The following is a 25,332-nucleotide window of genomic DNA, read 5'->3' on the forward strand; positions in this document are numbered from 1 at the left end:
AGAAATTTAACTGATTTCTTAATCTTCATTAACAGTAACTGCCCCTCCTTCTCCAGTTAAATCATTCATGCTCTCCATCCTTTGGGTATAATGAGAAGCCATAATAAGATCTGGGAAGGAAAAGAGCTGTTTCCAGTCCATGTGATTTTTTTTTTTTTTTTTTTTTTTAAGGCCAGCATGGTGTCCATTGATGTCTGTTGGCTTTGAGCTTGCAGTTTCAGAGATTTTTTTTTTTCTATCTTCCCTTGAAGTTGAGGTCTACCAGCATGATAATCTCCCAAAGCAGCTGTTGTGGTGTTTTCTTAGAGTGGTCAAGATGGGTCCAGTTCTTTCTTAAAGAAAAGTAAAAGTTAAACTACCATGGCTTTCAACAGGACCAGTTGGGCTGGGGTTTTGAGGAAAAAATCTTGGAAAACACTAAAAGTGTTGTTCCTCTGGTAAGAGGATGCCTGGGGAAGGAGGTGGGAGATGCTTCAGCTCTGTGCAGTGACCCTTGGGGGAATTCCAGCTCTCTGAGCAGCTCCATACAGAAAAAAAACCATGGAAGACTCTTTTCCAAACATTCAAGTATTGGATAGAGTGTAGTAAGTGTGGAAGGAGTGCTGTCAAAAAGCCTGATTCTAGATGAAGAGCTAATACAGATTTATCTTCTTTTGGGTAAATGTTACTGTCATAGTAGCTCTGTTGCTACCTCACTGCCCTTTCCAGAGCAGCTTTTTTCCCAGTTAGCTGGGAAATCAGGAATTATGGGGGGAATCAGCCTTGCTGCTGCTGGAAAGATGGTGCTACCTGCCCCAATACAGGAAATTCTTCTTGGTTTTACTTTTTCTGGTATCTTTTGCCTTCCTGTGGGAACTGAGGACTCCAGCTGAGAAGGCACCACTGTGATGCATGAGCCCTATAGTCAACAATTAACTTTTTCCCCAAGATTTAGCATTCTAAATAGATGAGACAGAGCAGAGGAAATGAAATATCATATTTATTATTATTTTTTTCTTTTTAAGCGAAGGAAGGAAGAAGAGATGGGAAAGTAGCCAGGGGTCAAAGTCAAGAATCAAACCCAGCTGAGTGAGTCATGGCTCAGTGTCCCATCCAGACAAGCAGCCATGTCACTTGGCTGTCTCAAAGCTACATTCCCATCTGTCTGACAGCATTAGACACATGATTTGCATTGGGGGTGGAGAGGGACCATTTCTTTTATTCCACTGGGGTGGTGTTAATGTGAAAAATAATGGCTTTCAATGGCTTCTCATTATTGCAGTGGGGAGCAGCCTGTGGGGAGAAAATTTGAGCTTTTTGGGGCATCCCTGGTTCCTGGCTTTGATTTAGAGGTTTGGAGTGATTGGTTTCTAGTTACACCCTAATCCCTGCTGTGGGGAGAGCTGGGGTTAAAGTCCTCAGAAAGGAAGAATCCAAGTTCTCTGTGATGCTGAGTTCCCTCATGCCTTGCATCTCATGGCAGACCTGTTGAAACAGATCCTGCTATTTTTCTGTAGTGAATGTTGGTTGGGATCTCGAGTTATTGGAAAAAAAAAAAAAAAAAAGGCCATTCCAAGTCTTAATACCAGCTTCCTAGTGCTTTGTGCCTTATTTGAACAGCTGAAGAATAGCTTCCTTGTTGAGCAAGGAGAAGTGTCACACTAAATGTGTTGTAGGATTTAATGAGAGCAGTTGTCACAGTGCCTTGCCTCTCATCCAAATGTGCTTGTTCATGAGGATGTTCTTGCAAGCAAATAATAAAAAAAAAAACAACAAAAGTAAGGGAATTACAGTCTCCGTGACCCGGTGGAAAGCAGGCTCCAGGTGTAGGGATGAAGGAATCAATGTCAGGGAATCATAGAATGATTTGTGTTGATAGGAACTTTTAAAGGTCACCCAATCCAACCCCCTGCACATCCTCACCCAGATCAGGTTGTTCAGAGCCTCACCTTGAATATCTCCAGGGATGAAGCCTCAACCACCTCCCTGGGCAGCCTGGTCCATTTTTCCACCACCCTTCTGCTGAAGAACTTTTTTCCTAACATCCAATCTAAATTGTCCAGCGCAGAGCTACTGAGATGATTAAGGGAGTGGAACATCTCCCTTATGAGGAAAGGCTGAGGGAGCTGGGTCTCTTTAGTTTGGAGAAAAGGAGACTGAGGGGTGACCTCATCAATGTTTTCAAATATGTAAGGGGTGAGTGTCAGGGAGATGGAGTTAGGCTTTTCTCAGTGGTGACCAGTGATAGGACAAGGGGTAATGGGTGTAAATTGGAGCATAGGAGGTTCAAGTTGAATATCAGAAAAAATTTTTTTACTGTAAGGGTGACGGAGCCCTGGAACAGGCTGCCCAGGGGGGTTGTGGAGTCTCCTTCACTGGAGACATTCAAAACCCACCTGGACACGTTCCTAGGGGATGTACTCTAGGGGGCCCTGCTCTGGCAGGGGGGGTTGGACTAGATGATCTTTCGAGGTCCCTTCCAACCGCTAGGATTCTAGGATTCTATGATTCTATGATAAATCTGCTCTTCAATTTATAACCATTACCCCTTGTTCTATCACTCCAGTCCCTCTCCAGCCTTCCTGTCACATCCCTGCTCAGCCTCTGGTCATGGTCTCAAGGTTTGCAGATAAATTTGGTGCTTCTCTAAAACCCCAAAGCTGCTGGAATGTCTATTAAAGCTTTTTTATGGGAGAACTTGAAAGGAATGACCTGGGGTATGTCTGAACTGAGAAGTCCAAGATAAATAGCCCACATATAGAGGTCTTTGTGACAGCTTTGTAAATTTAGAGGAGGGTTTTTCTTGTGAGCTCTCAGTGCTTGGTGTTGCCAGTGTTGTGATGACTGTAAGGCTGTATCAGGTGTGTTGGGAAACTCCAGGGAAGTGAAGAAAACAGAATCTAGAAATAAATGAGGATCCTTGGCAAGGTGACCCCATCTCCTGGGAAACTGGTGGCAGCAGGAAGCTTTGCCTGCCTCCTTCCACAAACCAGGAGCAGAGCTGTGGGCTGCATGAGGTCTCCCTGTTTGTGGTGACAGAGAGGTCTGGATAAGTGACTTTTCTCCTATAAAATGAGGAAGTTCTCTTTCTTCTTCAGCTGAAATGAGGAGGTTTCTTAGAAGCTGTTATTCCTCTCAATGCTGCTTGTGGGATTGTTGGGTTTATTCTGATTTATCTCCCCTTCAGCTGGGCAAATCTCTTGTGTGCATGGCCACAGACAAACTCAGCTGAGAGTCTTGGGCAGGCAAATCTAAAGCCAACCAAACACTAATTCCATCTCTCTGGTTTGATCTTTAGGTACAACCTGCTCCCTAGGATCATCGAATCCAAGTACTTGGATGCTATGGATGCAGAGCATTAAATGAGCTCCTCCACCCCCAGAGCAGTGAGGACACCTCCTTTGGAGCTGGAAGGCAGCTTTGGCGAGGCATAGAACAATCTCTTTGCAGTTCTTTCTTTCTCCACTCTTCTTTCTGCTCTAATCTGGCGTTGGTAATGCACACATAGCAGAGACCACTCCAAGTGTCAGACCAAAAACAGCCTTGGACTTGGGAGGCCGATGCTCTTTGGAGCTGTAAGGCAAGGAAGCTTTATGGAAATGCCACCTTCCACATCCCCAAACTGGAAACCCCAAAGATCAGCATGTCCCTGTGGCTGGAGTAGCCTTCTCAGAGCTGTCGTGTGTTCCCTTGCTTGAAGGGTGGGGGGAATCTCTTTATTTTTTTAGGCACCACGTCCCTTTTTTTCCAAAACACTATAAGGACAGCAGCTGACCCTTCTTTTACAGAGTGGCACTCCTCTTCTGGCCTTGAAATTCAATTTCCCTCTGCATCCAGTATTCCCAAATTTGGTATTCCCTGTGGGATGGCCTGATGTTAAACCACTGATGGCAGGAGAGCTGTCTGGCCATCTCTTCACATGAGCAAGGTTGGAAACAGAATCCACACTGATCCAATCCACAGCTTTGGATGGATATTGAAGCCCTACAAGTGAGCTGGGAATGTTCTGTTCAGAGGTTGGGCTGCCTGATGGTGTTGATGAAACTGCATCTGGGTTTAAGCTGTTGGGGAAATATTTGGGATCTTTTTCCCATTGCTTCTCAAATAACAAAAAGGGTGGTTTTGCACAACTGCAGCCTTCTTGCTTGCACCCAGAGTCAGATGTTGAAACTGAGGGCAGTTGTGTGGGTGGTTGCATATACATATGTACAGTAGTGCCTATGTGTACATATATACATATGGATTTGTGTATATATTTTGCATAGATATACAAATAGGCCTGATTCTTTCAAAATATCAAAAGTGTTTTGTGCAGTTGATGTTACCTGTGGTGTCCTGACCAAATACTTGTTCTTTGCTTCAGTGCTGCTTTTTCTTATTTGAGATATGGTCACTTTTTTTTGTTTTTTCTTTTTGAAGCTGCTCGGTTACTGATTTTGTCCATGTGTTGCTTTGTTCAAGGTGTTCCTTTGCCTTCTTCCCATGGCTCAAGACCTTCATCATTCTGTCTTGATGTGAATTTTGCCTTTAATTTTACTGTATAGCATGCAATGGAAGTTTTTCCTCTTGCACCAAATCAATATTTGTTGGTCATTTAATTGGTTCTGTTTTGTAGCTAAGCTCCAGTTTCCCGTGCTCCCAGACATTATATTACATTTCTGAATGAATCTAACTCCTGCTGTCTTTTTATATTTCAGTTTATTTAATTTCCTTTGTACTATGGTCAGTTTTTCTTATTTGGAGTACTGTGAAACAAGCTGCCCTTTAGTTCAGTGCTTGCCCTTTACTTGCAGATCACAGGTAAAAAGTGTTCAGAAAAATGTGGACCTCTGAAGATAAAGAACTTTGAAAGGAGGGAAGAGGAGTATTCTAAAATGAAATGCAAAGGTATTACTAGCTCAGAGAAGTGTTTCTTACCAATTGCTTGCCCTTGAAAGGTGCTGAGTTTTGATCAGCATGTGCCCTGCTGATGGAGTGTTCCTCTGCAGGAGGAGGAAGACCAACTCTGTGAGGAGTGAGGAAGGCATTGGGTCAAGAGCTGACACTAAGCCAGACCCAAGGCACTGAAGATTTGGTGGTTTGGCACTAAATCTGCAGATGGGGTTTCATCCCACCAGAGCTGGCTTTGAAACACGTATGAAGACCTCAATTTTTTTTTTTTTCTTACAAAAACTCCTTCATCTCTGTCTTGATACTTGATGGGGGAGAGCAGTATTCCCGAGGAAGTGGCTGTGGTTTCTGTATCCCTCAGCAATCTCAACTTAACCACCTCTTGACCTTGAAAGCAAGACCTTCATGCCCCACCACCCCACTCCTGTGGGTCTGCCAAGGAGTCCTCAGGGCCAGGATGACCCCCATGGTGCATCAGAGGAGGTAATGCCAATTTTTTGGCTGTCAGTCCATTTTGGAGGCAGCAGAGGTAGCTCATGCCCTGTCTGAGAAGTGGTGGGACATCAGCTCTAACCCCCTGCATGGTGTCTGACCACCTTTGTCAATATTTCCTGGGTTTTTTGAGTCATTTCTGGGGTGAGCTCACCAGCAGCTGCTGCTCAGGTCTGCATGTGGAGACAGAGGGCAAACAGCAAACAGGATTTGGGGGCAGAGCAAAGGCGGAGGTGGTAAAAGTACATCTGATCTTCAGTCAACAGAAAAAGAGCAGGTGACAGCAAACAGTTCAGTACCTGTTGGAAGGCAGGGAGTGTGAAGGTCTGATGATGCTTAAATAACCTGTTTTTCCCACGGGTGTCAAAAGAATTACCCAAAGGTAGAATGAAAAGCATCATCCTGTGGTTAAGCCATTAAAAGGACGTGTCCCGGGGATGCATTTTTGGTGGCTCAGCTCTTGGCAGGAAGGAGTCACCCTGTGGATTGGCTTTAACTCATTCTGCAGATGCTGCAGCTGGAGGAAGGAGAGGATGTGCTGAAGGGAATGTGGCTGTCACCCTCTCTGAGGGTCACCCTTCTGAGGAAGGACAGAGGCCCTGTGTGAACTTCATGGTGGGGTGAGCTGGTCTTGCCAGAGGAAGTAGTTTTGAGATGTATCCTCCCCCCCCCCCCAGACTTAGAAAACCTAAAAATGTCCCCATATAAACCCTCTCTGAGAAAAATCCTCTTTGAAAGCATCAATTCCAGTAGTGTTGAACGTGGCTGAGAGATCATTTGCTCGGAAGGGTTTGATTATCCATCCCAACTCTTCTTTACATCTTTTTTTTGGCTGTTGCTTTCCTGCCGTGACTTCAGTGTTTCCTTTGTAGCATCAGCAGGATTCTGTTCCCCAGGGTTTTCTTTTGACAGACGTTGGGGGCCAAAAAATCAACTGATGGGAAACCAGCACAACTTGGGGATGCTGGCTTGGACTGGTTGAAGGTTTGGACCCACGTCTCAAAAGAAGGGGACGTGTGAGATGGGTGAGACTCAACACCTCTTGGCTCATCAGGGTTTGTGACGATCCCGCAGAGGATTTTTTTGTTTGTTTGTTTGTTTGTTTTTTGGTTTTTTTGACACAATACCTTTTCTCTTCTTGTTTGCTTCTGGTTTTCCTGACTTTTAAGTGCAGGCGCTTCCAGGAAGTAGGCTGACTAGGGAAGGAGAGTTTGTTCTGAGTTGCTTGAGCACTTTAATACTTCTGTGAAGGTGAAGACAATTCGAATGTAAAAGAAGTTTTATTATAAGCTCTTTGTATACGCACAAATGCTTTGTATAACTGTTGCCAAAGAACTGTGTTGGAAAGGTGGTGGTGGCTGTTAAGGGAGTCCGTGGTGTTCAGCTGGAACCACGAGGGAGTAAAAAAGTTCCTGAAATAAGTGGATTTTGGGAGTTACCATTTGACGGCTGCCAAAGTGATCGGAAACGGGGAGGGAATAACCTTCTACTCTCAGACTTGTTGGGTTTGATCCTCGTGTTGAATGTAGGAGCAAGAAGTTAGCTTGACAATTAAAACTGGAGTTAAACCTGGAAGGTTTTCCTTGCTCTGAGACTGATTTTGTTGCCTTCAACCCCCCCCTGCTGCCACTGCCTACGGAAATCGCCGTTTCTCCGCGTAAATGAGGGAATGTTGGGAAAACATGGACATGGTGAAAGCAAGGCAGCACAGCAATTCCTAGATTGTTCAGGAAGCAAATCTGACAACTTCACTATCAACAATCCCCAGATTCTCTGCTGTCCATGTTTGAAGCAGTTCAGGAGTGTCAAGCTCTGCTCGGATCCGCATCGGCGCGTGGCTGCGAGAGGATGGGGCTGGGGGAAAGGAACACAACTGGTTTGCTTCAGAGCTGCTGAAGTGCTTTGAGATGAGCCCAAGGACTGTGGGATGGGAAACACCTTTTCTTGTGAGCTGTGTGACCTGGGATGCCCTGCAGACAAAGGCAGTAAATGGCCACCTTCCCACAGACTGCAGGTCAAACCGTTCTCCACACAAAGTCCCCATCTCCAGCTGTACCAAAAGACTGAAGCTGTTTGGAAACTTTTGCATCTCATGTTTGGCTGCTTTAAGAACTGCTGCTGAACTGTGGACACTCTTTGAAGAACCAGGAAGTTGCACAAAGCTGGAGATAGCTGGAGGATGCTTGGGAGTGGGAGGGAAGGGATGGGTTTTTTTTTTCTGTGGAGTTCTCAGCAACAAAAAAGGGACCTGAAGCATGCCCTGTCACCAAAAGCACCTCCCATTGTCCAGTCTGTGTCCCACTAACCATGGATGTACACTACCTGTTGACACATGTTCAATGTTTTTCTGTTGTTCATATTGTCCTGTAGTGTTTCTGCCTGCCTGGAAGCTGAATGGGCAGAATCAGGGTTGGCTGAAGCTCATCTCTTGTCTCCCATCTCCCTGAAACTTCAGTGTGTCCCATTTGCTCTGTCACCTCCTGACCCAGCTCTCATCTTCTCCAGTCCAGCCCTTACCTGGAAGTTGGCTCTTGACATCCCAGTTGTGGAAGTGCTGCCAAAATGCCCAGTGGGTTTGTTTTTTTTTTTTTTTTCCTTCTAAAGACCTTGAGCCTGTGTCTGAGCAGCAGCAGCGTGGCAGTGGCTGCTCCCCTGGGGCTCTCTTTGCCATAATAAGTAATTAGGAAGGATTCATAATTGTCCTACAGTTGTATTGTCTTCTGCATCTCTCAGGATGATTATTTTATGGCCTAGTGTTCCAGTTGGGCTGTTCTTTCAGCTGTCAAGCTTCCAGAAGATCTTAAATAGACATTAATGGGTCGGGTTTGCTTCATTTTCTATCTGTGCTGAGGCCTTGTGGATGGTAGAGGAGAATAGTCTTCTCTCTAATTGTTTTCATATCTAATTAAGGCATTTAAGTACCAAACCCTGGCCATTACACTGCTGGCTATAGATCTGGTTGCAAAGAGCAAACCCTCAGCATTATGTCAAGAGCAACCAGACCAGGGAGTTGCCAGAGTGCAGGCTTCAGAAACCCAAATTAGCACTTTTCAGCTTTTGTGATGTAATTTTTCTGTTTTTTTTTTTTTTTTTTTTTTTTCTTCTTCAAACTAAGACAATCCTTGGCTGTGCCTTTCCCTCATAAAAAAAATGCCATGAGCCTGGGTCACTTGGCACTGTTCTGATGTCTTATTAAACATGAAGAGTGGGTCCTGAGGGAGATGCTGCCTTCTGCTCCCCATCTGCAGCTCTGCTGCCAGGAGCTGTGTCCCTGGAGAGCACAGATCAGCTCTGGGAGGATGGATGGGATGGAGAATCCATGTGGCATCTCAGTTGGTCACCTGTGGGACAGATTCATCTGTGGGACAGATTCTTGGAAAAGCAATTGGTGTCCCTCATTTAGCAGCAGGTGGGTGTCCCAAAGGTGAGCAGAATGGCAAAAAGTTGGGGAAAAAAAGAAAAAAAAAAAAGTTTGCAGTCAAATTCTCTCCCTCTTGACCTCAGCTGTGTTGGCTTTTTGCTCTGGATAGTTATTTCCCCTGCCCCCCATTAAAAAAAAAAATTAAAAAAACTCTTTGTAAAGTATTTATGTGATTAGAATTTAACAGAAAATCAGCATAGCAAGTCCAGCAGCTGGTGGATCAGTTTTGGTGCCTGGGAGGTTTGCTGAAGGGCTGAGTTCTTGCTGTGTGCCCATCAGGAGCCATCAGTGCCTCAGGAAGCTTTTTCCAGGCACCAAATCCAGATGAGTCCCAAGGTATTGGATGTTCCCTGCAAGCATCCATGCAAACCATGTCAGGGGAATGTGGCCACGCTGAGCTGGAGCAGGAGCTGCAGCCCTTGGTGCCATGGGAGGTGGCATCTCCTTTACAGGAGGTGGTTGGGTTGGTTGCCAGATGAGTTCAGGCATTGTACCCTCCTCTCCCTGAGCTGCTCCCCTTGCTGTTACTCACCTTTCAGTTATTTCAATATTTTATAGCATCACTGATTTCTGAACTCCTCAAAATTTGGGGCTGGTGCCACCAACTTCCTCCTGCATCCCCAGCAGAGCCCCAACCTGCATAAATGGGCTTTAAAGTGATTCCCATCTTTTTTTGCAGAGCTTCCCTTGCTTGCCCAGCAGCTGCCTCCCATCCCCACCACTTCTGAGGTCAGAAATCTAAGTAGGAGTCTGGGTTTGATGTGTCCCTCCCTGCCTGGCTGTGTCCATCCCCCCCTGGCTGTGTCCCTCCCCCCCCTGGCTGTGTCCATCCCCCTCTGGCTGTGTCCATCCCCCTCTGGCTGTGTCCATCCCCCCCTGGCTGTGTCCATCCCCCCCTGGCTGTGTCCATCCCCCCCTGGCTGTGTCCATCCCCCCCTGGCTGTGTCCATCCCCCCCTGGCTGTGTCCATCCCCCCCTGGCTGTGTCCATCCCCCCCTGGATGTGTCCCTGCCTCTCTGGATGTGTCCATCCCCCTCTGGATGTGTCCATCCCCCTCTGGATGTGTCCATCCCCCTCTGGATGTGTCCATCCCCCTCTGGATGTGTCCCTGCCTCTCTGGATGTGTCCCTGCCCCTCTGGATGTGTCCCTGCCCCTCTGGATGTGTCCATCCCCCTCTGGATGTGTCCATCCCTGGCAGGTGCTGGGCTGTGATCTGAAGCCCCAAGCAGATAGGAGAGGATTTATTCCCCTGGGAGAAGTTGTGAGTCACTTCCAAAGCACAACAGCTGCTGGAAAATGAGCAGCTTTGTTGTGCTGTTGAGGATTTGAGCTGCTAAGGTTTGGCAGAGCCTTTCTGATTTAATTAGTGAGGTGGCTTCAGTGCTCTGGTATTTTTGGAAGTGTTGAGCCCCTCTGGTTCTCTCTCTTCTCTTTATTGAGGGGAAGTTGTTCCTCAGTCCCATGCAGGTGTTACCCAGGAAAAAAAGGACCAAAAAAAAACCCAAAACCCAGAACTTTGGTCCAACTTCAGCTCCTAAATGTTGGCCCAACCCAAGGAAGGGTTTGAATCTGAAGTGCTCCCTCATTTCCCTTTCCTTGGAGGGAGGGTGAATGCAGGATAAGGTGATAAAAGAGGGAAAAGCTTCCTGAGGCAGAGCTGGCTCATCTCAAATCCTGCATCCCATTCCCAAGCATCCCATTCCCAAGCATCCCATTCCCATGCATCCCATTCCCATGCATCCCATTCCCATGCATCCCATTCCCATGCAGGCAGATGTTTGTGGAGCAGTTTGGGGTTGTCTGCAGCCCACCAGGAGAAGAGGAGGGGTTGGTTTGTTTCCCTACATGTCCCATGGCATGGAACTGGTTAAAGATTTCTGTCCTTGGTGACCAGGGAACTATTTTAAGCAAGGGAAAGCACATGTTCCTGTTTAGGGAGATCTGGCCTCTAGATATTGCACTTGCTAAATCTGCTCTTGAAGCATGCTTCTATCTAGTGTTGATTTTTCCAGTGAATGATTTCTTTTGATAAGAGTTTGCTTGGGGCGGGGAGGGAATTCCTTTCTTGTATAAGGAAAGCCTGTATTTAAAAAGAAAAAAAAAATAAAAAGAAATATACTGTTTCTATATTTCTACTTTGTTGCCTGCTCAGTGTCCTTTGTTTCACCTCCTGCCCCAGCTGTGGATGGAAGCACAGGTGTTGCCTTCCCCTTGGGACTGAAAAATGGGGTTTCTTCCTGCTTTAATGGGGCAGTGTAAGAAATAATTGCACTTTTTATCATATATGTGCACTGAGAGCATCCAGGCCTGACTAGCAGCCTGGCTCTGACTTCCTTGGCATCATCCAAGCCAGAGGTGAGCCCCAAACCAAATTAATTTTGTGTCATTTGCAGCCTGAAAATAATCCCCTTCTTCAGGGAGTAAATTCATTAGGAACCTACCAAGGGACCCAGTAATTGCCCTCCAGCTCCCTCTAGCCCATCAGGACGAGGTCATTTTGGAGGAAAAAAAGGTTTTTTGCTTGAGATTCTGGTAGGATCATCTAAGAGGAGAAAAAGTCTGAAAAATTTGTTCTTTTCTCCATGTCCTGTGGGATTCACCCTCCATGCAGAGGGTCAGTGAGGGCCCTAAAAGCTGCCCTAAGAAGGGATGGTGACCACCTAGAAATATATATATATATATAGAGAGAGAGAGAGAGAGACTTGTGTATGAACAGACCATCAAGAAGAGAGGAGGAAACAGCCCTTGGTGTTAATTTTGGAGAAATGTTGAGCATGTGAACAGCCTCAAATTTTTAGGACCTGAGATGCTCCAGGCTCTGGCCTGGGGACCTCTCAGATGTGCCAGTCCCTGGGCAGTGCAGGAGTCCTCTGACATTGTCTGGGGATAAAAACAGCCCAAAAAGGGACCTCTAAAAGGAGGCAGATGCTGGGAACATCAGATTGGTGGAAGGGCCAAAGCCTCGGGAGCTGGAAGTATCTTGGGGTGGGAGGGGAGATGGAAATGCCTCTCCCTTTTGAGGTTTTGGTGAAGGATTGAGCATGTGGGGTGATGGTCCTGGACCAGCTGGGCATCTTCTTGCAAGATGATGGGGAAGGGAGAGTTTGTTCCTAGCCAAGACTGCTCCCTCCTAGCCAGGCAGGAGGAGATCCCAAGAAGAGCCACAGGGATGGGTAAGAAGTGGCTGTGACCCCATCAAAACCTCCTGAAAGCCATGGGGTCACTGGGGTCTATGATTTCCCTCTCTCAGCTTTCTGCTCCCCATGAGGATCCCTCCTCAGGTCCCTCAGGAGCATCTTTGGGAAGCCTGAAAAGCCCCTTTGGGTCCCAAAGTCTCCCCATGCAAAGCAGTGCACGGTAATAATTTAAAAGTTGGTGGCATTTGGTGCAGAAATGAGCTGGGGGGAGGGATGGATCAGATGAGGATGTGTGTCCCCCACCCCCTGTCCTTCCTTTCCCACCAGGATACAGGTGGGATGCACTGCCAGGAGCTCTGCAGGAGGAGTTTCAATATCCCTTGGCCAAAAAATGAGGTGGATAAACTGTGCCAGAGAGGTGCTGGGCCCCAGGGATCTGAGCTGTAGGACTCTCGGAGCCTCTTTGCCCCTGGTTCACGGGAAAAAAAGGGGGGATTTAGGGTGGCTGCATCTGGACAAGGTCAGAATATTCACCTCCTCAATGTCCAGCTTTGGTTTAAACTTCCCAGTTTAAGTCACAGGGTGTTGGTGTGTTCCTCCTTGAGATTCCCCATCCTGAAAAGGACTGAAATACCTCCAAGGGCTCATGGGGTCCATCTCTGCCCCCAGATATTCATCTGCTGGTGGGAAGGGGCTCAGCACCCCTCTTCACTGTGTTTTAGGGGTGCTGAGCATCCTGAGAGGGACCAGAAGGGAAAGCAGCAGCAATGTTGCAGCCAAGAAGGGGTCACACAGCTCAAGTTTTAGGTCTGAGAGCCAGAAGAATAATTGTAGCTTTTTCTTTAGCTTTTTGGATGTGGGACAATTCGTTGTAGCTTTTCTTTAGCGTTTTGGATGTGGTTTTTTGGTTTGTTTTTTTTTTTTTTTTTTTTTTTTTTTTTTTTTGTTGTTGTTTTTTGTTTTCTAGCAAGCATTTTGCACCCCTGAACCCTTCCTAAAAACCTCGCTGGGTTTTCATCAGGGATTTGATCTGCTGAGGTCCGGTGCCATCTAGGGGACAGAGAGCAGAAGACAAGGAGCGTTTCCAAGCTGCCCAACTCACCTGCAACTTCAAAGAGTCTCAGCCCCCCCTTCACGAAGCCCTCCTGGTCCCATCAGCCGGGAGTGGGGAGAAAGCAGAGCACAAAATGGGGAGGTGGTGGGTGCAGGGCTGGAGCTGGAGGAGAAAACATCTGCCTTCTATTCTCCTGGAGTGGTTTGGGTGGAAAAAAAGACTTTTAGAGGTCACCCAGTCCAACCCTCTGCAGGGACAGCTTCATCCAGGTGAGGTTGCTCAGAGCCCCATCCAGCCTCACCTGGGATGTTTCCAGGGATGGGGCATCTCCCACCTCCCTGGGCAACCTTTCCCCACCCTCAGTGTAAAAAATTCTTTCTAACATTTAGCCTGGATCTCCTCTCTTTTAGCTTAAAACCAGCAGCCCTTGTTGACCTGCTGCATGCAGCACTTGTGCCCCAAGCCAGGGACTGGAGAAGCCTCCACCAAGGTTTGTGGTTTGCTCGGAGTGTATGGAGAAATCCAGAGGATTCTGAGCTCCCCTCTCTGCAGGCACAGCTCCCATCAAAGCTCTGATGTCCTGAAACAACCTTCCCTCTTCCTGCTTTTCTCCAGAGGGCTGTATCCTGCTGGATTTTATAAAAGGGTTTGGCCAGGAGCTCCTGCTCAGCATCTCCTCTTTTGAAATTTTATGGTCCCAAGGTGCCAGCCTCTAGCTGAGGGGACAAGTTTGATGCTCTGGGACTGGATCTGAGCCCCAAAAGCCATAAATCAGCACCTGCTTCACTGCAGGTACTTAAAATCCAGCTCTTGGAGGTGCTGGATGGGGGGAGCAGGAGGTGGAAATGCTGCACATGGACGTGCATTTGAATAAATAATGAGCACTAATGATACAAACTTGCTAATAAAAGTCTGGCAAATGGGGGACTACAGCTGGGAGCTGCAGGGCTGCAGAGTTTGTGTTGGAAACGCCAGATAAATAATTCAATAATTTAAATTTTTTTTTTTTTTTTACCCTTTCCTCTCTCATTTCAGGTTTTGGGATTTTTTTTCCTCCCCCTCTGCTGATTTCATCACACAACCCACCCACCCACCCCCTGGAATTCCTTTTAGCACCCACTGCATGGAGCTCCAGGATGGATGAGGTGGGGTTGCCAGGCCACAGGTTTGCTGTCAGGAGCTCCTCTCCCTCCACCTCATCCCCATCCTGCAAAGGTCCCTTCATGGAATCATAAAATCTCTCATGCTTTGGGCTGGAGGGGACCTTAAAGATGGTCCAATTCCACCCCCCTGCCATGGGCAGGGACACCTCCCCCAGCCCAGGGTGTTTCAAGCCCCATCCAACCTTGGACACTGCCAGGGATGGGGCAGCCACAGCTTCTGGGGGCACCCTGGGGCTCAGCACCCTCACCCCAAACAATTTCTCCCCAAGATCTCCATCTCCATCTTGCAGCTGGAAACCCTTCCCCTTCATCCCATCCCTCCAGGATGTCCCAAGTCCCTCCGCAGCTTTCCTGCAGCCCCTTCAGGCACTGGAAGGTGCTCTGAGGTCTCTCCATGGGATCCTTCTCTTCTCCAGGCTGAACACCCCCAACTCTCCCCCTGGCTCCAGAGCTGCTCCAGTCCTCCCAGCAGCTCCAGAGCCTCCTCTGGATTCACTCCAACACCTCCGTGTCCTTCTGGTGCTGGGGACCCCAGGGGGGTTTCCCCAGATCAGAGCAGAGGGGACAATCCCTCCCTGGCCCTGCTGGGGATGCAGCCCAGGACAGGGATGGTTCCTGCTCATCCCCATCCTTCCCTGGGACATTCCCCACCCCCCACCCCCTTTGTGGGGCCTCAGAACGGGTTGGGGGGTGCTGCCAGCAGGGGGTTCGCTGCGGCTTTCTCTGGGATGGGCACAGAAACCCCCCCGGGAACCCCTCCGGAGCGATGTGCGGAGCTGCTGCCTGCGCTGGGTCCGGCAGAGGGAGCGCGACTGCAGCCCGAAACACCCGACCCGAACCACCCAGCCCCGAACCACCCAGCCCAGAACCCCCCAACCCAGAGCCGCTGCGGGGTGCCCCCTTCCCAGGGCGTGTTCCCACGGGGTTCTCCTTCTGTTCCAGCAGCAAAACACACTGGAAGTCTTTCTAAAAAAGTAATAATAATAATAATAGTAATATTTTTAAGCATTATATTTATTATATTGTTTTATATTATGTCGCTATATTATTATTGATTATATTACAATTACATAATTATATATAATGAATATTTATGTAAATATATTATTTAATATTTATATATTATATATATTAAATGTGTAATCATGGTATATTAATTAATAGTATTAATATATTGTAATAGTATTGTAATTATTTTATCGTAAATATTATTATACTCATCGTATATTATTATTATTGTTGTTATTATTATTATTATTATTCTATTTTGGGGAGAATCAGTCAGAGAAAACAAAGAATCCCCACAGGTCACTTTGAGGGGGGTCTCCTGGTCTCCTCTCCCTGCTCCTGTTTGGCTCCTCCTTGGTTTCTGCAAGGAGAGCATTCCCGAGGGACCCCAAAGGCAGGATCCAGGGATGCTCAGCTGGGAGGTGTTTGCTGGGTGAACACCTCTGGAGAGCCAGGGCTCAGAGCTTGTCAGGAGCCTGCCTGGGAACTGATTTTGGGAGGGGGAAGCCCCAGAAGGAAAGGAGGACACGTACCCAGGGAGAGGAAGTGATGATTTGGGTCCCTAAAACCCCTCAGGCATCTTTATCCCCGACCCCAACCACTGGAGAGCACCTTGATCTCTGCCCGTGGTTGGGTGATTTCCCACTCTGCTGTGGAAGGGCCTTAAATCCCATTCTTTCCACATCAGAGAGGGCTGAGATTCCACCAATCAGTTAATTAGGGACAAAATTTCTGGAGGGAAAAGCAGTCTGCAGTGACTGTCCCTCAAATAATAAGTGATTTTCCCCCAAATAATCAGTGGTTCGCTGGGTCCTCCCAGGCAGGCTCTGCCTGCTCAGAGGGAGAAATTGCTTTGGGATTCCAGTCCTGACAAGATCAAGAGGCTTGAGGGACCTTGGAGATAATGAAATTTCTCAGCATTTGCATAATAATAACTGTGCCCATTACCTGGGCCGTTAGAGTCCATCAGGTGTCCTATTAACAATTAATAGTCAACAAAAAGCCACTTTAAGGGTCGTTTGTACAAAAAGATGGGAGAATATACCTGGACATTTGGCTCATGGCATGGCAGAAGGACTTTGACCACGTCTTGTTTGCCTGAAGCTGGAGGGGGAGAACTTTGGCTGTTTTGGGGGCTTCAGCTTCTCAGCTTCCTTTTGCCAATTTTGCCAATTTTTGACAATTTTCTTTGGGGTTCATCCAGCAACATCCCTGCTCCTCCAAACCTCTGCTCCCTTCTCAGCCCAAGCCAGAAAGCCCCAAGTTAGTGAGTGGCTCAGCCAAGGTGTGCTGGCCATCTCCTCCCTTAATCTCCCTTAATTGCAATTAGCGCTTCCCACGGGTCTTAACAAGGTCACCAGGGCCTGAAGCTGGAGAAATGCTGCACTAATAAATAATATTATTATTGTTGTTGTTGTTGCTTTTAGGATGGAGCAAACAGCTCGGAAATCCCCAGCTTGCACCCACTGCTCCCAGGGGTGCTCGATGGAGTCTGTGCAAGGGGGAAAAGCCCCCAGCAGCCCTGGGGAGGAGGCAGCAGATGGGCTGAGCCCCCCGAGGAAGCCCCCTGAGGAGGAAGCAGGGCAGGAGGAGATGTCTCTGCTCCACTTCTTTCCCTAAAGGGAGGAGGGAGCAGCAGCAGTTGGATGATGCCCTTGGGCTGAAGCACCCAAGTGCCCGTGAAACATTTGGCAGGAAGGGAGGTGGATTTGTTTATTCTCCTTGTTTTGTTTCCCCTCTTTGGTTTGTTCTCCCTATTTCTGTTTCTTCTCCTCTTGTATTTATTCTCCCTCTATTTCTCTTCCCTCTTTGGATTTTCCCAGGCTGAAGGGAAAGGCTCATCCTCAGAGCTTTGCCTCTCCCCGGCTCTTTGCTGCTCTTTAGCACCGACCTGAATAAAAAAAGGGACATCCCTGGAAGCAGTGGAGGTGGGGGAAAAAAAAAAAAAATCCTAAAATAGAATCATTTTGGTTGGGAAAGACCTTTGAGCATCACCAAGTCCAACTGCTCACCCAGCGCTGCTAAAGCACGGATCTGGGAAGCGAGGGGGGGGGGAAGAAACCTTCTCCTGGAAGGAAAGAATTAAAAATAAAAATTAAATTAAAAAAGGGGGGAGCAGGGTGCTGTGGAAAGAGCCCTTTCTGTGCACCCTGCTTGCCGTGTTTCGCGCTGCTCCTCCTGCGCTTCCTCCCCGCCCTCCAGGACCAGGACCGCCTCCCAAAGCATCTCCTCAACTTCCAGCCTTGTCCTCCAGCTCCTCACAAGCTCCCCCCATCTCTGCAGGGCTGGGGTGGGGACAGGACCCGGTTTAAACCTCCTCCTCTCCCCCTCCTCCTTTTTTCCCCTGTTGGTTTTTTGGTTTTTGGGGTTTTTTTGGGGTTTTTTCTTGCTTCTCCCTGGGGCTCGCACGGAGCCGGGGACCATCTGGGTCCCTGCCCGGGAAAGGCGAGGGGAGGGCGGGAGGAGGGACCGGGGAGGCGTGAAGGATGCTCCGGGGGGAGCTCTTGGCTTTCTCGCTTGCCCGGAGCTCGCAGGAGATCTCCTGGAGGATGTCTGACCCCTCCGGCACAGGTAAGTCCGGCAACCCCATCAACCCAACCCTGGGGAGGGATTGGGGGGGGCTGCAAAAAGGGAAAAGGGAAAGGGTTGTAATTCTGCCTGGGTTGCAAATGAACTCTTCTTCAAGGGAAAAAAAAAAACAAACCAAAAAAAGGGGAGGCTTTGGAGGAGAAGAGGGTGGTGGTGGTGCTGGGTGAGCTGTGTAGGGGTGAGCCCTGCCCCAAAGTTATCCTGGGGGTGGTGGGAAATATTGTTCTGGGGGAGAACCTGGGGTGGGGGGAGCAGAGCAGCTGTTTTCCGGGAGTCTGGGGGTGGGATGGTCTCATCTTGGGGTCCTTGGGATGTGGGGGGGTGTGTGTGTAGGGTTTTTCAGATCTCATCGTGCTTGGGAGGTGTGTTCTAGGGGTTATGTCACGTCTTGGGGTGCTTGGGGTGGTGATGGTCACATCTCAGGGTGCTTGGGGTGTGTGTTGTAGGGGTTATGGTCACGTCTTGGGGTGCTTGGGGTGGAGATGGTCACATCTGTGAGTGCCTGGAGTGTGTGTTTAGGGTGATGGTCACATCTGTGGGTGCTTGGGGTGTGTGTTTAGGGGTGGTGGTCACATCTTGGGGTCCTTGAGGTGTGGGGGTGTGTGTGTGGTAGGGTTTTTCAGATCTCAGCATGCTTGGGGGGTGTGTGTAGGGGTGATGGTCACATCTTGAGGTGTTTGGGGTGGTGATGGTCACATCTCAGGGTGCTTGGGGTGTGTGTTTAGGGGTTTTGGTCACATCTCAAGGTGCTTGGGGTGTGTGTTGTGGGGGTTATGGTCACATCTTGGGGTCCTTGGGGTGGTGATGGTCTCATCTTTGGGTGCCTGGAGTGTGTGTTTAGGGGTGATGGTCACATCTTGGGGTCCTTGGGGTGGTGATGGTCTCATCTTTGAGTGTCTGGAGTGTGTGTTTAGGGTGATGGTCACATCTGGGGGTGCTTGGGAGGGGTGTGGTAGGGATGGCCAGATCTCAGCATGCTTGGGGTGTGTGTGGTGGTGATGGTCACATCTTGGGGTACTTGGGGTGTGTGTTTAGGGGTGATGGTCACATCTTGGGGTCCTTGGGGTGGTGATGGTCACATCTTGGGGTGCCTGGGGTGTGTGTGGTAGGGATGTTCAGATCTCAGCATGCTTGGGGTGTGTGTTTAGGGGTGATGGCCACACCTCAGGGTGCCTGGGGGGGGGAGTGTTGGTGAAGGACACATCTCCTGGTGTTATGTGTGTGTGTGGGTGTGGGTGTGTGTGTGGGTGTGGGTGTGGTGCTTACACCTCTGGGCACAGCTGAGGTGTCCTGACTCTGATCTCCTGGGGGGGATGTGATGGGTAAGGTCCCACCCTGAGCTGCAGCTCCATGCCAGGCTCCTGTGTGCACACAGGCTCCCATGTTGCCATTCCACAGGGATGGCTTTGGGGTGGCAGCTTTGAAGTTTGGGTGTTAAAGCAGCTGGTGCTGTGGGACACGTTTGTGGCTGTGCCTTGTGCCATCCCCCACTCTTCTCCATCCCCTTGAGGGACCAGAGAAGGGCTTGCAATGGATGGAGAAGTGCAAGACCAGCAGGAACACAAGGAACCACGGGCAGCAAAGCTGGATGGCTGCTGTTTGTCCTTGTGGAGCAGCAGGCAGAGGATCAGGCAGGAGCTGCTGCTCCTTGAAACCTGGGGACCCCCTTTGCCCGAGCATCCTCTGGCAAACTGGGTGTCTTCAAGCAGCCTTTGGGAGGCTGCTTCTCACCAAACACCTGAGATCCAGCAGCAGCTTTGGGAGGCACGAGCTTGGGGGGGTGGGTAGGGGTGGGTGGGGGCTATTTTCTTATTTTCTTAGCTTGTCTGTGATGAAATATTCTGGGTTTTTTTTCTTTTTCACCCCGGAGGTGCCATCGCCGGGAGAAACCTGCCCGCTGTGGTGAGCTCAGAGCATGTTGCTGAGGTCCAGCCCCAGCAGGTTCCTGGCACACCATCTCCTCTTTGTGGAGGACTCAGAGCAGCAGCACCCAGCTTGGAAATCCCTCCCCGACCCATTGATGCCTGAGGAACACCCCGTCCCAGCCCACCCGACCACCTCCAACCTCAGCAACGGGACGGACTGCGGGGAGGAGATCCTGCTCTATGGGGACACGGAGAAGATTGTCATTGGAGCAGTGCTCTCCATCATCATCCTCATGACCATTGCTGGCAACGGGCTGGTCATCATCTCCGTGTGCATTGTCAAGAAGCTCCGACAGCCTTCCAACTACCTGGTGGTGTCCCTGGCAGCTGCTGACCTCTCGGTGGCCTTGGCTGTCATGCCCTTCGTGACCATCACGGACCTGCTGGGGGGAGAGTGGCTCTTTGGGAAGGTTTTTTGCAACGTGTTTATTGCCATGGATGTTATGTGCTGCACTGCTTCCATCATGACCTTGTGCATCATCAGCGTGGACAGGTAAGGGAGGGCGAGGCACCTGCCCCTGGGTTGAGGATCAGGGGGGTTCTGGAGGGTAAAGGCCATCAGAACCATGTAGAACCAGTTTATCCAATTTATCATTGGATAAATGGTGCTGCAGGTTGTGGTTCAGGTGCATGGGGTGGCTGGGGGTTTTCTGTAGGAATCAGGTGCCTCAGTCCCTCTGGAGAAGCTGGGGCTTAAGGGGGTTTCTCAAGGAGCTTCCCTAAGTTACTCGCTGAGTCCTCCCCCTCCAGGCAGCTGCTTCACATGGGTCTTTCTTGGCTTGAGGAGCAGAGTCCTGTGAGCTGAACTGCTCCTAGGAAGGAGCTTGGACCAGAAAATGAGTCACCAAACCCACATGCACTTTGTAAATCCAGGTTATGGACCTTCTGGACCCTCATCCTACGGGATGCTCTGCAGCTCCCTGGACTCGTGCCTTGGCCAAAGCTGTCTGCAGCTCCCCCCACCCCATCCCAACCCCCCCAGAACTCCCTGGTTTAGGACATCTGAGGATTTTCTGGCTTCAACTCCCACACCTGAGGTCGGGAGGGAAAGATTTGGTCCATCAGGCAAACTGTCAAGGCTTGGACAAGTCAGCACCCCCCGGGTCTAATTATAGCATCCTGCGTCATGAGGGACACGGTGCTGACGAGCTGGTGGGCTGGATCCAGACCTGACGTGGGTGCTGGCATCCTGGGGGTGGTGTGGGGGGGTTGGGGTTGACGTTGGTGCCACCCAGCAGGGCTGGTTTGGTGATGAGCAGCAGCTCAGGGGTGGGAGGCAGCCCCCAAGCTGCTCTCTGCTCCCCAGCATCCTTGGTCAGAGAGGAAAATTGCTCCCGGGTCTCGTGGCCAGGTCCAGCTCAGCTGCTGAGCTTGCTTTATTTCATAAAAAGCTTTAAAAAAAAACCAAAACCCAAACCCAGGTGCATTCAGAGCTGGCAGAAGTCTGTCTGTGTTAGAGGGAAGGGAATAAATGCAGTAATGAAACGTGTCAGTGCTTCCTCTGGGTGGGAGAGGAGAAAGAAAGCAGCTACACACTGATCAGCCTGGCTTTGCTTTTTAAAAATTCCTTTTTTTTTCCTTTTCCTTTTCCTTCCGCCCTTCCCCTTCCCATCTCCCTTCCCTTTCCCCTTCCTTTTCCCCTTCCTTTTCCCCTTCCCTTTCCCCTTCCCTTTCCCCTTCCCTTTCCCCTTCCCTTTCCCCTTCCCTTTCCCCTTCCTTTTCCCCTTCCTTTTCCCCTTCCTTTTCCCCTTCCCTTTCCCCTTCCCTTTCCCCTTCCCTTTCCCCTTCCCTTTCCCCTTCCCTTTCCCCTTCCCTTTCCCCTTCCCTTTCCCCTTCCCTTTCCCCTTCCCTTTCCCCTTCCCTTTCCCCTTTCCTTTCCTCTTTCCTTTCCCCTTTCCTTTCTCCTTTCCTTTCCCCTTTGCTTTCCCCTTCCCTTTCCCCTTCCCTCTCCCCTTTCTCTTTCCTTTCCCCCTTCCATTACCCCTTTCCTTTTCCCCTTTCCTTTTCCCCTTTTCCTTTTCCCCCTTTCCTTTTCCCCCTTTCCTTTTCCCCCTTTCCTTTTCCCCGCTTCCCTTTCCCCCTTTTATTCCCCTTTTATTCCCCTTTTATTCCCCTTTTATTCCCCTTTTATTTCCCCTTTTATTCCCCCCTTTATTCCCCCCTTTATTTCCCCCTTTATTTCCCCTTTATTTCCCCCTTTCCTTTCCCCCTTTCCTTTCCCCCTTTCCTTTCCCCCTTTCCTTTCCCCCTTTCCTTTCCCCCTTTCCTTTCCCTCTTTTTCCTTTCCCCCTTTTTCCTTTCCCCTCCCTTCCCCTTTTCCCTTCCCTAGAATCAGAATCCCAGAGTAGTTTGGGTTGGAAGGGACCTTAAAGCTCATCCATTCCCACCCCCTGCCATGGGCAGGGACCCCTCCCACAGCCCAGGGTGCTCCAAGCCCCATCCAACCTTCAACACTGCCAGGGATGGGGCAGCCACAGCTTCTCCATCCTCTCATCCCCAGGGCAGAGCTTCTCCAGCCCTCCCAGCATCTTTTTGGCTTCCTCTGGACTTGCTGGTGGGCTCAGTCTGTACTGAGGCTTAAAGGGTCCAGAAATAATTGAGATATTTTCTGATGCACAAAGGAGGTGGAGGTGGGGGGGGTCCCCATCCTGCTGCTTTCTGCCCTGAGGGTTCCCAGGATGGGGCTGTGCTGGTTGCCCAGCTCCTGGGCATCCCATCACCCCACATCATCCTCATTCCCATAAATCATCATCACCCCACATCATCCTCATTGCTCCCCTAAAGCAGTGGATGGAGGTGGATTGAGGTTGAGCGTGGATCCAGGACAGTGCTTGGATCTTCCCCCCTCCACACCCATGGGATAGGCAGGATTTGTGGCTTAGCTCCTGATGGAAACATCTCCAAGCTCTTTTCAGCTTTTGTGCTGGTAGGAAGGAAAAAAAAAACAAAAACCCCAAAGCTAAAGCAGGAGAATACCTGAGGCTGCAGAGAGCCAGAACCTCTTGCTCCAAAAGAGATGAAAGAGTTGGACATCCCAGTGAGCTCCTACCTGAAATTTCCCCCAGTGATGATGCCAAGAAAGCAGGAAAACAACACTTGGTGCTTCATAAAACCAGAAATCTCTCCTCTTGTTCCCTCCTGAGTTCCCTCTTGGTCAGCACAAGCAGCCAGGTGCCTGTTTCTGCCCAAGAGGAGGTTGCAGCTGCAGTGATGGTTGAAGTGTCCCCATTTTTTGGTAGTTTTGCCATGGAAGAGGCTGGGTTAGCCCAAGCTGACAGCACAATTAAAATGCAAGCTGCTGCTCCTGGTTATTAATGCAGAGAACTTCCTAAAAACCTCTTGATTGAAGCTGGTAGAACCAATCCTGTCTGAAGCAGGGGGGGAGGTTGATTGATTTTCTTTTAAATCCAAAAAGAAAAATCTTGGGGGGGAAAAAAAATAAATCCATCTTTCTTGTACATTTTTCTTACATAAAAGTCTGCCAGCTGTATAGATTCTTTATTGTCTCAAACCAAAAGCACAAGAGAAAATAAACCAAAAACCTCTTGTTGGAGCTCTCCATAAAAATGCCAAGCAGCTGAGAAAAAAAAACCCAAAAAATCTCCCCCCAAACTTCACATATCACTTTAGGTTTTCCTTGTGGAGGAAAAAAATTCTCCATCAGTTTCCTCCATAGCTCCACTGGGGCTCTCTGTTTTTGTTTTTTTGTTTTTTTGTTTTTTTTTTAAAAAATTTATTAAAAAGGGGTGTTTTTACCTGATTATCTGCTCCCAATTGGCATTGTCCTCAGTGCACAGGATTCCTCCTGAAAGTGTTTCTGGAATAAAAACCTCCACAGCCTTTGGCTGGATTCCCTGTCCTGTGTCCTTCATCCAAACATATCCCAGGTAAGATGCTCCCTGCATCCCTGGGATATTCCCAGCATTCCCAGCATGGGCAGACGAAGCCACAGGTACCTCCATCCCCCACCTGGAGGTTTCCTCTCCTTTTACAGGAAGGGGCAGGCAAAACATCAGCTGGGAAGCAAGGTCAAGAGCTTAAATTTGTCCCTCAGGAGATATAGGATCGTGGTAGAACAATGGGGTGAGGGGAACCACAGTCTGGGCTCATTTTGGGCTCATTTGGGGCTCATTTGGGGCTCATTTTGGGTTCATTTTGGGCTCAACCAACCTGTGTGAGTGGAGATTTGTCCCGTGTGTGCCACTTGAAGGATGGAGGCAGCACCATAGAAACCCAGAGTGGTTTGGGTTGGAAGAAAAGGTTAAAAGGAAGGTGAGGGACCTGCAGGGCATTCCAGAAGATACAAAAATTGCCATTTGGGGAATTCCTCTCTTTTCCCCACCCAGGGCCCAAATTCTCCCGGGAAGGCCCATTCACAGCCGATGAAGGATGCAACCCCAACCTTTTAACCCTTTCCACCTCTTGCCTTTCCCAGGTACCTGGGGATCACCAGGCCCCTGACCTACCCCGTGAGACAGAACGGGAAGCTGATGGCCAAGATGGTTTTCATCGTTTGGCTCCTCTCTGCCTCCATCACCCTCCCTCCTCTTTTTGGCTGGGCCAAGAACGTGACGGTCGAAAGGGTCTGCCTGATCAGCCAGGACTTTGGCTACACTGTCTACTCCACAGGGGTGGCCTTTTACATCCCCATGGCTGTCATGCTCGTCATGTACACCAGGATCTACAAAGCTGCCAAGCTCAGTGCTGAGAAGCATCGTTTCATGAACTTCTCCAGGCACTACCAAGAGGAAGGGGTCTACTGCCTGGAAACCTCTTCCCACCGGAGCCACCGCAGCTCCAAGAGGACCAAAGGGATGGAGGAATGTGCTACCCTCTCCAAACTGCTCCGGCAAGACAGGAAGAATATTTCCATCTTCAAAAGGGAGCAGAAAGCAGCCAGGACCCTCGGCATCATCGTGGGGGCTTTCACTTTTTGTTGGCTCCCCTTCTTCTTGATGTCCACCGCTCGCCCGTTCATCTGCGGCATCCGCTGCAGCTGCATCCCCCTGAGGCTGGAGAGGACCCTGCTCTGGTTGGGATACACCAACTCCCTCATCAACCCCTTGATTTATGCATTCTTTAACCGGGACTTGAGGACTACTTTCTGGAACCTCCTGAGGTGCAGGTACAGGAACATCAACAGGAGGCTCTCGGCCACCAGCATGCACGAGGCTCTGAAAGCCACGGAGAGGCACGAGTGCATCCTGTAGAGCTCTGGCCTCTTGCTCACTGCCTGACCCACGGGCTCCTGCCTCTCCATTTCGGGGTCCTCAGCACTGGCAGAAGCCACGGGTGCCACTGTCCCCTTGCCAGACACCCATGCTGAGGGTGGCACCTCCCACCCCTCAGCCCAGGAGGAGGGAACCCCCTGGTTCTCCTCACCGTGGGAACCACTGGGCATCCCTTCCTCCTCACCCTGTCCCCACTGGGAGCTGAGAAACCATGAACAGGACCTTCTGGGAGGTTGGGGTTCAAAGTCTACGACTGACTGTGGGCAAGTCACACCACCTTTCTGTGCCTCAGTTTCTCCCTCTGGTTAAAAAAAAAAAAGAAATGAAAAGAAAAAAGAAGAAAAACAACCCTCCTGAGCAAAAAGCAACCTTAAAACTTGACCTCCACCTTCAAAAAGGGCTCTAAGGAGAGCAAAACCATCACCCATGGGAAGATGATGCT

General features: G+C 49.5%; 2 protein-coding genes and 1 long non-coding RNA gene across 3 annotated transcripts in view; all 3 read left to right on the top strand.

Moving 5' to 3' along the window:
* Positions 1–4,651, top strand: part of SLC4A11 (solute carrier family 4 member 11) — a 95,444-nt gene extending 90,793 nt beyond the window's left edge. The window contains 1 exon segment of the mRNA XM_071753151.1: positions 3,278–4,651. Within this exon segment, the coding sequence (XP_071609252.1) occupies positions 3,278–3,341 (64 nt within the window). The 3' untranslated portion in view covers positions 3,342–4,651.
* A 4,600-nt stretch (positions 4,652–9,251) lies between these two features.
* Positions 9,252–10,918, top strand: LOC139800321 (uncharacterized). The gene is made up of 2 exons (XR_011727704.1): positions 9,252–9,666; positions 9,982–10,918. It is a non-coding gene; the product is annotated as an uncharacterized lncRNA (long non-coding RNA).
* Positions 10,919–17,626: 6,708 nt separating this feature from the next.
* Positions 17,627–24,896, top strand: LOC139800211 (5-hydroxytryptamine receptor 7-like). Its single transcript, XM_071752988.1, has 3 exons — positions 17,627–17,716; positions 19,605–20,152; positions 24,095–24,896. The coding sequence occupies exons 2-3, from the start codon at positions 19,650–19,652 to the stop codon at positions 24,867–24,869; spliced, it is 1,278 nt and encodes a 425-aa protein (XP_071609089.1). The 5' UTR covers positions 17,627–17,716; positions 19,605–19,649; the 3' UTR covers positions 24,870–24,896.
* Positions 24,897–25,332: the final 436 nt, after the last annotated feature.

Source organism: Heliangelus exortis, chromosome 10 (genome assembly GCF_036169615.1).
Source record: "Heliangelus exortis chromosome 10, bHelExo1.hap1, whole genome shotgun sequence".
NCBI classification, from domain to species: Eukaryota; Metazoa; Chordata; class Aves; order Apodiformes; family Trochilidae; genus Heliangelus; species Heliangelus exortis.